Genomic DNA, 12,855 nt, shown 5'->3' with positions numbered 1-12,855 from the left:
ATTTGTACTTGTGTACGATTTTTGCGTGCAGTTTTTTTCAGTGACCGTAACTCTTTTCCGTAGCCTGAGTATTAAACCTACTGAATAACTTTAAGTTTTTGTGTTTGAATTGGTGAAATAAATTAACATTTCAGTGATTTCCAATGGTACCGAGATGCACCTGCACTTGGACAGTCATTCATGGCTCCAATGGATGTAGGAAGTGTGATTTTCGACGGCAAGTGAACGCAGCAGAGGCAAAACGCGGCACCACTTAGCGCTTCTCCCCGCCACCCCCCTCCTCTCGCTGCGCGTGTGCCCGCCGGTAAAGGCGCGCGGCCGGCGGGTTGTGGGGTAGGGGGGATGTTGTGCTCGCTCCTGCTCCTCCTGCTCTCTGACCCCAGTGGCAGCTCCGACTCACTGCACTTCGGCTCCCCCTCCGACACACCGCGGCTGCTCGCTCTCTCTCTCCCCCGCTAACTGTCAGTGTCTCTCGCCCTCCGCTCCGGCTCGCTACCACTCGCTCTCCTCCCGGTCTGGGTTCTTTCCACCAGAGCCAGCCGAGGTCCCGCCGGGTCGAAGGTTCCTGCCCCGGCCCAGCCTCCTCCAACACCAACGGTCGCGCCTCGCGCAGGAGTCTCCGCCGCATGGACCCGAGTCCCTCCGCTGCTTCTTCTTCTTCTGCTTCTTCAACCGCCTCTTCTTCTTCTTCTTCTTCTTCCTCCTCCACCTCGTAGAGGGCGACCCTCTCCGACCCGACTGTCGTTCTCCGGCCGGCTGCAACACCCAGAGAGGAGGGGGAAACGGAAAAACCTCCAGCCCGAAGGTAGCGCAACCTTTCAGCCTCGCCGCGGAGGCAGAGACGGGGAGGGAGGGGAGGAATTCCTGACACAAAGCCGTCGGTTTAAAGGTGGCTTGTCATTTACGAGGAAGGAGCCAGAGGTTACCGAGGCGGCGCTTTGACACTCACCACCTCTGGGTTATTTTAAATTTATTATTTATTAATATTATTCACGGATCAGAGTTCAAGGGGGAACGGAGTTTTCTTTCTTTCTTTGCATGTTGCAAGCGGCTGTGTAGTATAGCTCACGCCGTGTCTGCATGGTGAAATGGGTGAATTTTATTCGCCTTCTGCCCCCCTCCGCTGCTTCCTTCTGCTTACCGGAGTGGGAAGTTAGCTGCCAGGCTCTCTGTTTATTGTGCTGCCAGAAAGAAGCTCCAGCTTCAGCATGCATAATAATACAATTTAGCAGGCTAAGCTACAGAGCTAGTCGCTGCTGCTGCTACTGTAGCCATAAGGTAGAGAGGGACAGACGAGCATGGACACTACAGAGACACGCTGCATACTGAGAAATAAATAAATAAAATTATATAAACATAATATTAATTTAACTACTACAGTGCAGCCTTTGCATCATATTTTAATCCGCCAAGGTTATTTTTTTCTTGTATATCTATAACTTTGGTTGTGTTGATAAAAATAGTGCAGAAAATGTCCAGTTTTATTTTTTCCTTTTTACTACTTTCCATTTGATCTTTAAACTAGACAGTTTGCACCCATTCTTTATCAATTTTAAATTGCATTTTGCTACTTATCCTGAAATTTTAAATCAGAATAAGTGTTTTTGACATTCCCACACTCATAAAATCCGATTAGCATGTATTTGCATTAATATATTTTCAAATAGATTAAAAAAAATTTTTTTTTCATCTGCAGTATCATCTTTGCAAATTGACAGAAAATGTAAATCAATGTTCCTGGCAGTTTTCAGCACTGCCTCTCAAAAATCTGACTTTAAATGGTAAACCTGGCCTTTAAGAAATGAAAAAATCTGAAATTTTGGGATTATTTGCTATTAATGCTCAGTGTACACAGGTAGAAACATAAAGTTGCCCCCAAGGGTTGAGGGAAGCCTTGGTGAAATTTATAGCTTTCCTTTGAAGTTAAATCAATCTTAAAAGCACAGTTCTCGATTCACATGCTGTAATGTTTCTATTTAAATGACTTCAATGTACAGGTTTCATGACGCCAATCTGAATAAATGTGTTTTCCTCATTCTAAAATTAACTACATGCATCATAGGAAGTAGCATCCAGCTGACCCAGAAAACATAAATCCATGATTTTTTTAATGAAAATAGGCCAGTTTTGAGAGGTTTGCTTCAACTTATTCACTGCATCCTTTCGATTTACGTCTTATGGGGGGAAAAAGGCAGATTTTTATTTTTTTGACATTTTTTACCCTTTGATGTGTGGGAGCATGAGGACGTCTGGTATAAAACACCCACGGTAGCCACGTTGCCACAGTTAGGAAGGTCAGAGTGAAAGGAGGCGCGCAGGACAGCCGGGTGAGAGACGTCGCTCTTTATCTTGTCCTGCAATATTTTACAGCTTTTAAACAGATTTATTTATAAATAAAACTGTAAAGACGCCAGATCTCCCCTGATTGATTGATTTTTGATTGCATCTGTTTGGAATTTGAGGCACTTTTGTTTTAGTTGGTGCAGAAATCAACGTGTTTCACACGTGGATTTGCTGAAGATTAATGAATGCGTTGTCCTTTTAAAAAATATTTTAAATGTAATAGACCTCTGAATTTGAGATTGTATCTAGAGTAATTATTTTTTTCTAATTATGTTAAAAGTTTTAGCTTGATTTTGATAACATTCCTGTGTAATCTCATCTTTTTAGGAGCTTTTGTAGAAAATGTTGGGATTTTTAAAAATGTTTTCTTTTCTAGTCTCGAAACATTGACTTATTGTTTATCTCTGAATCATTGAATTTAAAGCTTTTTGTCTCAGAACTTGATGTAGTTGAAAAAGCATTGACGAACGTTTAGCTTAATTTTGTTAACATTCCTGTATAACCTCATCTTTTTAGGAGCTTCGTAGAAAATGTTGGGATTTTTTGTGCCTTTTCAATCTCCAAACTTTTACTTTATAATTTATCTCTGAATACCTGAATTTATCATTTTAGTGTAGCTTTTACTCTGAGAAGTTGATGCATGATTGATTGATTGATCGATCGATCTATCAGTTCTGGGATTGGAGTCACTTATGTTTTCGTTGTGTGCAGAAATCGGCCCGTTTCATGTGTGAATTTGCTGCCTGCAATGTTTCTGTTTTTAGATATTTTAAATTAAATAGCTTTGTGGATTTCAGATTACATCCGTAGTAATTTTTCTTTTCTCTTTTGCCCTAAGACGAAATATGGTAAAACCTTTAGGTTAATATTGCTAACATTTATGGACAATCTCATTTCTTTAGGACCTTTTGTAGAAAATATTTGGATGTTTTTTTGACAATGATTTTCAGTCTGAATCCCTGAACTTATCATTTTTTTGTCTCGGATGCGTGCCCTGGCACAGCAGCTGATGCGCTGCTCTGTTCTTGTCTGTGCAGACTGCAGCGTGTGTTAGTCGAGTCGGTCGGTTGGCCGGGAAGCCACAGCCGGCCCCGCTGCCGCTCCTGCTACTGGGAGACTTCCTGGGCTTACCGAGCGGCTCCGAAGGATGACCGCCGCACGGCTCGTTGCTGAATCCCGGTGAACGAACGGCGTCTCATGTCCAAACGGCGGAAGGATGGCTCATGGCAAAGTGACCATCACGGTGGACGAGTACAGCTCCAACCCCACGCAGGCCTTCACGCATTACAACATCAACCAGAGCCGCTTCCAACCTCCACATGTCCACATGTAAGTGCACAAGCATTTATTTTACAAGTTGGAAACTTTTGTCTGATGTCTAGCACACCCGCAGGTTCAGACAAATACAAAAATAAACTAGGGCTGAAACAATCGTGATTAATTGATTATTTACTCATTTACCCTCTGCAAAGGCAAAAAATGAAGTATAAGAAGTATAAGACTTACTTCTCTGATCCTTAGTTTTCCAGTGGCTTCCAAATTGCTGCATGAAGTGGTCATGTGTTGCATTTTGTGACAAAATATTTCCTGAAAATGGACTAATATGCTCAAGGCTGGAACGATTAATCGTGATTAATCGATTATGAAAATAAGAGATGGTAAAAAAAGGTTTTCTGCACCACTTTCCTCTTAATTAGCAAAAGCAAAGAATCAAGTAGAGGACATATTCACTGATCTTTAATTATCTTTTCATCGATTATTGAAATAATCGTCAATTAATTTGGGAGTAATCCAAGTAAGAAGTTCTGACTTGGATTAATCATTAACTGGATTAAACAAACTCTAAAAATACTATTTGATGAAAGACCAACATACTCAGAGCAGTAATTAAACCAAAACTGTAGAAACATATAAATATTCTGCATTTAAGATGAAAAAAACCCTCAATCTATAAATATGTTCACCCAAAATTTTAGCTTCACCTTATTCAAATTCTATAAAAAATAGAAAAAATTAACACACTAGCCCTAAACTGTATTGATTTTAAGTCATGCAGAAAATTATGAACTTTTCACATGTTGATGCATCCTTTGCCACAAATGGTCAAGTGTTCACTAAAGGAATGCCTTTGTTGCATGTTAGCCAATAAAATTATTTTCTTATTTAAAAAAGCAACTTTTACTTAATTTGCATGATTAAATGCATTTTTAATGCTGCATAAGAAAAGCTTAATGAACTTTTTTTTATCAGATATAATAAATAATTTCAGAATAATTGATAGAGTGATTTATTACTAAAACAATCTTTAGTTACAGCTCTAAAATAAAAACACGTGGACAGAATGAGCTCAAACAGGAGTCCAATCAGGATGATGTAAAGTAAACTTAGCAGAAGCTCAGAGAGAGAGAAGCTCTGATTGTAAAGTTTAAAGGTGTCAGTTGCTTGTTTTTAATGTTTTAAACAGCATTCCAACAGAAGTCTGGAACAGTATGGAGTTTGATTGAAATGTTTGAGTTGTTCTTCCATCTGCCCATCCAGTCGTCGCTGGTCTTTCCAGATTTAGAGCCTGGAGCAGTAGAAATGCAGAGTGTGAGAAGTTTCTAGAAAAAAAGAAAAGTTTGAGAACAAATCTAGAAAAATCAGGAGTTCTGTCTTGGAAAAATGTGTTGGACTCCTTCAGCCTTGTCTGACTTTAAAAGAGAGTCACCAAAAACCGGAGAAAGGTGATCTGTTGCCGATACGAGCCAAAGCTTTTCTGTATTCTGCCTTTTTTCTTTCTATGCATCACCACAGTTTTTGCCTGGTTAAGATGCACATATTTACTGTATCAGTTGCTTGTGGCCGCGCTGGTCGGATGTGGTAAAGTTGGGCTTCTCATTAGCGGGTCGCTGCGATGCGACCTGTTAGCCCTCCCTGCGTTTACACACATCAGAGCAGTTTTTGTCTGACAGCCAAACCGTTTTTCAGCTGTTTGACCCTTTGTGTTTAGCCGAGCGTTTTTGTGGCATTTTAAGTTTTATTGAACTTTGATGGCTTCAGGAGGCAGTGCAGAAAAGATTAGCTAATTCCAGTACAATGTAAAGAGGCATATAAAAAAATTAAGGATGAAATGATTAATGAAATAATAGTGAATAATTGATTATTCAAATAATCGTTAACTAATTTAGTAGTTGTTACTTGGCATACACAGACATAAAAAAGTCGGTTTGCTGAAAAAACAACCTACAGAGAGCTGTTGTTAAGCCAAAACTACAAAAATTTACACATTTTGCATTTAAGATGGAAAAAATCTTCTTGGTCTGTAAATGTGTTCTACCTAGACCTATTCAAATGGCATTTTTAGCTTCACCTGGTTCAAATTCTGTCGATTTTCTGAAGATTAATCAATTAATCAGACAAAAAAAACCCTGGCACATTAGAATAATCGTTAGCTGCAGCTCTATTAAAGATAATTAAAGTCTGACCACACAATTAAAATATATTTTACTTCCAGCATGTTATAAAAGCTTCTGTTGTGGTTTAGCGGTTAGCAGCCCTCATCTACAAAAGAATGCTTGTAATTTTTGTGGCGGAAATATGTTAAAGTTTAATTGTTCAGGGTGCAGAAACAATGCATCTGCATATATCTAAAGCCTGTTGAATGAAGGCTTAGATTCTTAAATAAATTTGGACTGAATCAGGGTTGGATGATGAGCTCTCAGCAGACTTCAGAGCTGAAAGATCGACCAGCTGCACAGCTTCACTTTTGGCAGTCACAGCGCCTGGCCACAAGTTTTAACTGTTTCCTACAGTTTCAGTTTTTTTGAAGCATTGTTCTTTTGGTTCTTATGGTTCCCACCATTCACTCTGTTCTTGTAAACAGGATTATTTTAGGGAGATGGAATTATGTAAACGGCTAAATTGGAGCCTTACCTTCCTCTTGGCGTTTGGAAGCGTGCACAAATGTGGCACTGTGTTGTTTTGGGAATTCCTCAGCTGCAGACTTTCGCTGCCAGCACAGTGAGTGCCGAATGTGGAGAAGGAGACAAACATAACCCTTTCAAGCTCTGTTATGTCAATAGTTTTTGTAAGAGTTGACAAACCAGGTCAGAGGATTTAATATGAGTGTGGGCACCTTCTGTTTTTCTATTTTAGATAAAACAAAAGTAACAGTCAGTGCTGTGATATGAACTCTAAGAAATGCAATTTTTGCTGAAATTTCACTGTTTTGATTCTTTTGTAGTTTGTTTTAATAAAAACAGCAAGGTGGATCTGGTTGCTATGCAGCGTCTGCTCAGATTTTCAAGTTCAATTAAAGTTTATAATAAGGAGTGCTGGTCATTTTGCATCTTTCCCATTTTGCACATTGGGAGTTTTGGTCGCTTTGCGCATAAATTATATATAAAGTGCCTGTTGCAGTAAGCAAGAAATCAATTAATCGTATAATAAATTAAAACAAGCTCAATAATTTCCTTTTGCATAATTGTTTTTTGTCTTTTCTCTCTTTCTACCAAAAACTGGATCATAAAAATCTTCAGTCTGGTGTTTTTGTCTCACCTAGACATTTTTTGATGGACAGTTTTGTTTACAGGGACTTCATTTTAAAACCTTCTAATACACTGATTCTGCTATTAAGAGGCGGACACCGTAGCTGTTTACAGCAACACAGCGGACAAGCTACAGCAATTACAAAGTAACTAAAATGGTGGTTGGAGCTGCAGTCATAACACTCGCTGTGTTTCCATTACAAATATGCGCAAAACTTTGTTCTCAAAAAAATCATAATTTTGCAATTGTGTTTCCATTAAATAAAAAAAAAAAAAAACAAAATTAAAATTACGCATGAACCAGTTTGTTCACAAGTCATTAAAAACATGCGGCGCCATCATACTCTAATCACTTCCTGTCATCTTTTTCATTTCTGCCAGTAGTAACAGCTGGTTGTTGATCACATGACACATTTGATGTGAAAAGTGTTCCCATTGCAGTTTTATGAAATAAACAAATTTCAAAAACTTTTAAATTGATGTGTTTCCATTGGGCAGATTTTTTTATTTTATTTCCAGTTTGCATAATTTTACGCTCAAAGGAAACGCAGCTTGTAAATCAAAGCAAAGCCAATAAAGAAGAACAGATTTTGCCGATTGTGCATTTAGTCTAAGTTGGCTGTTCATCTTTTAAAGCCTGTGCAGATTTATTTTTGGGGCTTCTACGAAGAAAATGCTCAAAGCATTTCTTAAAAAAATGCAGCGTCATCTGCAGACAGTTTATTTTCGCTGCAGCACATAAAGGCAGATTGAAGGTGATGCTGCCTTAAGATTGAAGCCGTAAATCGGAGTTCTTCTTATTGCTTCTTTTGGATGCATTAAGCTGCAAATCTGCAGGTGTCGGATTAGTGAAACCTTTACATTTCCGCTTTCTTAGAAAAATATTGGGATTTTTTCCGATATAAATTGATTCCTTTGCTTTTTGTGCAGTCCTGTTGAATTTCTTTTCCTCGTTCGTTGTGTTCGGAGGTGAAGTGTGTGTCGAACCGGGGGTTGTGTGGAAGTAGAGGGGCCTCTCAGCAGATATGTGTTTGGATAAATACATTAGGCTGTTTCCTGGGTTCCACAGAGCCTGCAGTGTTTTACCCTGTCATTCTTAGACTCAACCTAGGAGCCCTGCGATGACACACACACACACACACACAGAGAGAGAGACACACGTGTCTCCGAGCCCATCCCCCCTCCATGTTCAAGTGCTTATAGAATAAGAGCTCTGTTCGAGGAAAGCAAAGGCTTGTTTAGATTTCCCGGATAATGATCCGAGTCGTTCCTCTCCCTCATTCGCCGCATTCAGGGGGGAAATAAAACGCGAGCTTCTCTGACAGAAAATGAAAGACATTTTTGCCTCTTTTTTTTTTTTTTTTGAAATTTAATCCCATGTCTAATGTTTTCCCTTCCCTCTCAGACGGGAATATTGAGATTTCTCCAAAAAGGGGGTACAGCGGTGCCTTTTGTGTGGCGGAAACACGCATGTGGAGCACGTAGGCAGCCATGCATGTTCACAGAGAGCTGCAGATAGACGCTAATGCCGCGGAACATGACCCTGAAGTCAGAGCGGGTTTTCTTCGGAGCATGGGACGACCCAGTCTGGCCCTGTTTGTCAGTTTATTTTTCCGCGCCGTCTGTATTTTTGTTCCCTCTCCTTTTTGTCGTCGTCTTGTGAAACGAAACGCTCAGCAACTTGGAGCATATGCCTCCAGTTGGGGATCTAATCGAGCCGGATTTGGCCGAGATGCAGTCAGGGAGCTCGGATTAAAAAAAGAAATGTCCCAAAAATGTTTACAGCAAACTATTCTGGTGTTGTTTTCTGAAAATAAACATTTCAAGCAAGCGTTTAATTTCTTCTGGCATTGTTCTCAAGGGATTGTCTCCATGGATTTAATCCTAATAGTCCAGCTAGCTACTAATGATTGTGATCATGGTCAATTACCTTGTTGATTTATTGTGCTGTAATTAATTCTTTAAACATCTCTTATTATAAAAAGAGAGCCTAATATGACCTTCCAAAGGGCCTTAATTTATCTTTTACTGATCTACTTTACTTTTGCCTAAAGTAAAAGACCTTTTACCTTCAGCTAAGTGGAAATATAAACCTTTCTATTTTAAAGCTATTCACTTCAGAGTAAGTGATCCAAATATGAAGTAACATATTAATCAAGTGAAACTGGTTGGATTATGCTTGGATGTTTTACGGCTCAATCTCTTCAAGAAAAATTATTTTAATTGCATTAAGCGAAAGTCTTAAATTTCCAGATTAAAGTGATTCTGTTCAAGTGGGAACTTTGTTGTGACTGTCATTAAGTTACTTGAAGGAGGGACCATTTGGCTAAATCTTGAACTGCTTTTCACATGTTGATATACTGATGATGTCAAATCATGTAAACTTTAGTTTTTTTGATCATTAAAGCATATTTCCATCATATTACCCTTAAAGTTCAGCCCGCTTGGAGTTTGATTAGCTTGAAGTTTAAGTTATTTGTAGTTTGATTAGCCTGAACCTTTAGCCCTTGGAGTTTGATTAACCTGAACCTTTAGGCCTTGGAGTTTGATTAGCCTGAACCTTTAGCCCTTGGAGTTTGATTAGCCTGAACCTTTAGGCCTTGGAGTTTGATTAGCCTGAACCTTTAGCCCTTGGAGTTTGATTAGCCTGAACCTTTAGGCCTTGGAGTTTGATTAGCCTGAACCTTTAGCCCTTGGAGTTTGATTAGCCTGAACCTTTAGCCCTTGGAGTTTGATTAGCCTGAACCTTTAGCCCTTGGAGTTTGATTAGCCTGAACCTTTAGCCCTTGGAGTTTGATTAGCCTGAACCTTTAGGCCTTGGAGTTTGATTAGCCTGAACCTTTAGGCCTTGGAGTTTGATTAGCCTGAACCTTTAGCCCTTGGAGTTTGATTAGCCTGAACCTTTAGGCCTTGGAGTTTGATTAGCCTGAACCTTTAGCCCTTGGAGTTTGATTAGCCTGAACCTTTAGCCCTTGGAGTTTGATTAGCCTGAACCTTTAGCCCTTGGAGTTTGATTAGCCTGAACCTTTAGCCCTTGGAGTTTGATTAGCCTGAACCTTTAGGCCTTGGAGTTTGATTAGCCTGAACCTTTAGCCCTTGGAGTTTGATTAGCCTGAACCTTTAGCCCTTGGAGTTTGATTAGCCTGAACCTTTAGCCCTTGGAGTTTGATTAGCCTGAACCTTTAGGCCTTGGAGTTTGATTAGCCTGAACCTTTAGCCCTTGGAGTTTGATTAGCCTGAACCTTTAGCCCTTGGAGTTTGATTAGCCTGAACCTTTAGCCCTTGGAGTTTGATTAGCCTGAACCTTTAGGCCTTGGAGTTTGATTAGCCTGAACCTTTAGCCCTTGGAGTTTGATTAGCCTGAACCTTTAGGCCTTGGAGTTTGATTAGCCTGAACCTTTAGCCCTTGGAGTTTGATTAGCCTGAACCTTTAGCCCTTGGAGTTTGATTAGCCTGAACCTTTAGCCCTTGGAGTTTGATTAGCCTGAACCTTTAGCCCTTGGAGTTTGATTAGCCTGAACCTTTAGGCCTTGGAGTTTGATTAGCCTGAACATTTAGCCCTTGGAGTTTGATTAGCCTGAACCTTTAGGCCTTGGAGTTTGATTAGCCTGAACCTTTAGCCCTTGGAGTTTGATTAGCCTGAACCTTTAGCCCTTGGAGTTTGATTAGCCTGAACCTTTAGCCCTTGGAGTTTGATTAGCCTGAACCTTTAGCCCTTGGAGTTTGATTAGCCTGAACCTTTAGGCCTTGGAGTTTGATTAGCCTGAACCTTTAGCCCTTGGAGTTTGATTAGCCTGAACCTTTAGCCCTTGGAGTTTGATTAGCCTGAACCTTTAGCCCTTGGAGTTTGATTAGCCTGAACCTTTAGCCCTTGGAGTTTGATTAGCCTGAACCTTTAGCCCTTGGAGTTTGATTAGCCTGAACCTTTAGCCCTTGGAGTTTGATTAGCCTGAACCTGTAGCCCTTGGAGTTTGATTAGCCTGAACCTGTAGCCCTTGGAGTTTGATTAGCCTGAACCTTTAGCCCTTGGAGTTTGATTAGCCTGAACCTTTAGCCCTTGGAGTTTGATTAGCCTGAACCTTTAGGCCTTGGAGTTTGATTAGCCTGAACCTTTAGGCCTTGGAGTTTGATTAGCCTGAACCTTTAGCCCTTGGAGTTTGATTAGCCTGAACCTTTAGGCCTTGGAGTTTGATTAGCCTGAACCTTTAGGCCTTGGAGTTTTATTTCCCTGGATGATTAGTCCTTTGGAAAACTGCCCTTACTAAAATATGATTCCTTTGGAGAATGTTTTTGACTAATAAGGTGGTAATTACTTTATTGATCCCAGAATTAGGAAGTTATTGGTAGAAGTTACTAAAAGGAACAGGTTGGTATTTTCTTTATATAATATTCTGCAATCAAAGAAGAGGACGCTGCTCCAGAATAACCATAAAATATGATGATTTATGTCATAATAATTAAATGTTTAGCATTAAATATAAATGTCAAAAAGATGGTTTAGTGTATCTCTTGTCTTGCAGTCGCATGGGGAGTTTTTCATGTCTAGATGGTATCAATAATGAGCCGTCTTTTGGTCTAAAAACAGTCATGTCTGTAACATTTAACTTGTCTGTGCATTTTTGGAGGAGTAGTGACTAAACTTGGTTCTGGTCAGATGCAGACATGGGATTTTTCTTCTGTGGCCACTGTATACCACAGCCCAAACATTCAGTGCTTTTATTTATTTACCCAGAATCCCCACTTGCATATAAACAGAGAAATCTGACTCCCAGAACCATCCAAGTCCAAAGTTTAGCCCCTAAAATCAAATCAACCTGAATACAAAACCGTTATTTTACTGTACAGACCTGCACAATCTTTTCTAAAATATCCAGATTCTCTCTCCCTTTACTTCAGATACCCTATTAATTATTCCTGCCCTCTGAATATAAATGTGGAGCGCATGATTATGCATCATTTGACGATGATACCGGCCGGCACCCCATTCATTTTCAACTCTCTGCTCCTCTAGGGTATTTTTATGTGCCATCGTTCTTGTCACAAAGTATTGGACGGATTTTGAAGGCAGTTACTAAAAAGAAAATTTTAGCTCTCCATTAATACATTTTTCTGTTCTTTGGATTTTCTGACATAAAAAATAATTTGATCAAAATCTCCTAGGGTTTTACAACCCATATTTAGGAACTGCATGTTAGTCAACTTTACAGCTCTCTGTCAAAAAGCCTTCATGGTTAAAAAAACAAACATGAAGCCATGTATGCTAATTATTAGCTTATGTAGAGAAGAAACAAGCACTTCTAATTTAACAAGTTTTTTCTAGTTCAAAATATGAGATATGCTGATAAGTCAAATGTGAACTAGCTACACTAAAAGATTTACTAAAACAGCTCTGGCTGCAAAAACACTTTATTCTCTACATTGAAACTAACAATTATTTTAGTAATTGATTAATCGATATTTCTGACAAATGCAATACTAAAAGAAATGAATACTAAAAGTTTTTCTTCATTAAAAAATTAAATTAACATTCTACTACCTAAAATGCAACAACATGGCATTCCTTTAATAAATGTGAATTGAGTGAAGCTCAAGCTGCTATTGGAGGAGCTTTGGCTAAAACATATTTACAGACAAAGATGTTTTTATCTTAAGTGCAAAATATATAGTGTAATTTTGGCTTAATTACAGCTCTGAATGTTTTTTTCTGTAAATGGCCGTTTTTGAGTTTGTATACTCCAGTTAATGATTAATCAGTTGCTAAATTAGTTGCAAATCATTTCGGTAATCAATTAATTAATCACGATTAATCTGATTAATCGTTTAATCCCTAATAGAAATGCAAGTAATCTCTATGCTATTTTTGGTGCTAGTATCTTATTAAGTGGGATCCTATTTGAAAACTGCAGAAATTGGAGATGAAACATGGATTGTGATATTTTGCACTGAATTTAGATTTGTAAAAGTTGGTAAAATAAGTTTTCTTTTA

The 12,855-nt window shown here is 39.1% G+C and overlaps 1 protein-coding gene across 2 annotated transcripts in view; it reads left to right on the top strand.

The window, feature by feature from the left end:
* The first annotated feature begins 673 nt into the window (after positions 1-673).
* The window catches only part of mpped2a (metallophosphoesterase domain containing 2a), a 69,441-nt gene continuing 57,259 nt past the window's right edge, over positions 674-12,855 (top strand). The window contains exons 1-2 of one of the 2 annotated variants that reach the window (XM_088004465.1): positions 674-805; positions 3,381-3,672. In XM_088004465.1, the coding sequence (XP_087860591.1) occupies positions 3,560-3,672 (113 nt within the window). In that variant the 5' untranslated portion in view covers positions 674-805; positions 3,381-3,559. Of the gene's footprint in view, positions 806-1,687; positions 2,328-3,380; positions 3,673-12,855 lie in introns of those variants that run through there. The other variant, XM_088004466.1, reaches the window with a different exon arrangement.

Source organism: Poecilia mexicana, unplaced genomic scaffold, assembly GCF_051168715.1.
Source record: "Poecilia mexicana isolate PSO_F unplaced genomic scaffold, ASM5116871v1 scaffold_3, whole genome shotgun sequence".
Lineage (NCBI taxonomy): Eukaryota > Metazoa > Chordata > Actinopteri > Cyprinodontiformes > Poeciliidae > Poecilia > Poecilia mexicana.
The sequence above is the reverse complement of the archived record's forward strand: the minus strand, read 5'-3'. Positions and strand labels throughout refer to the sequence as shown.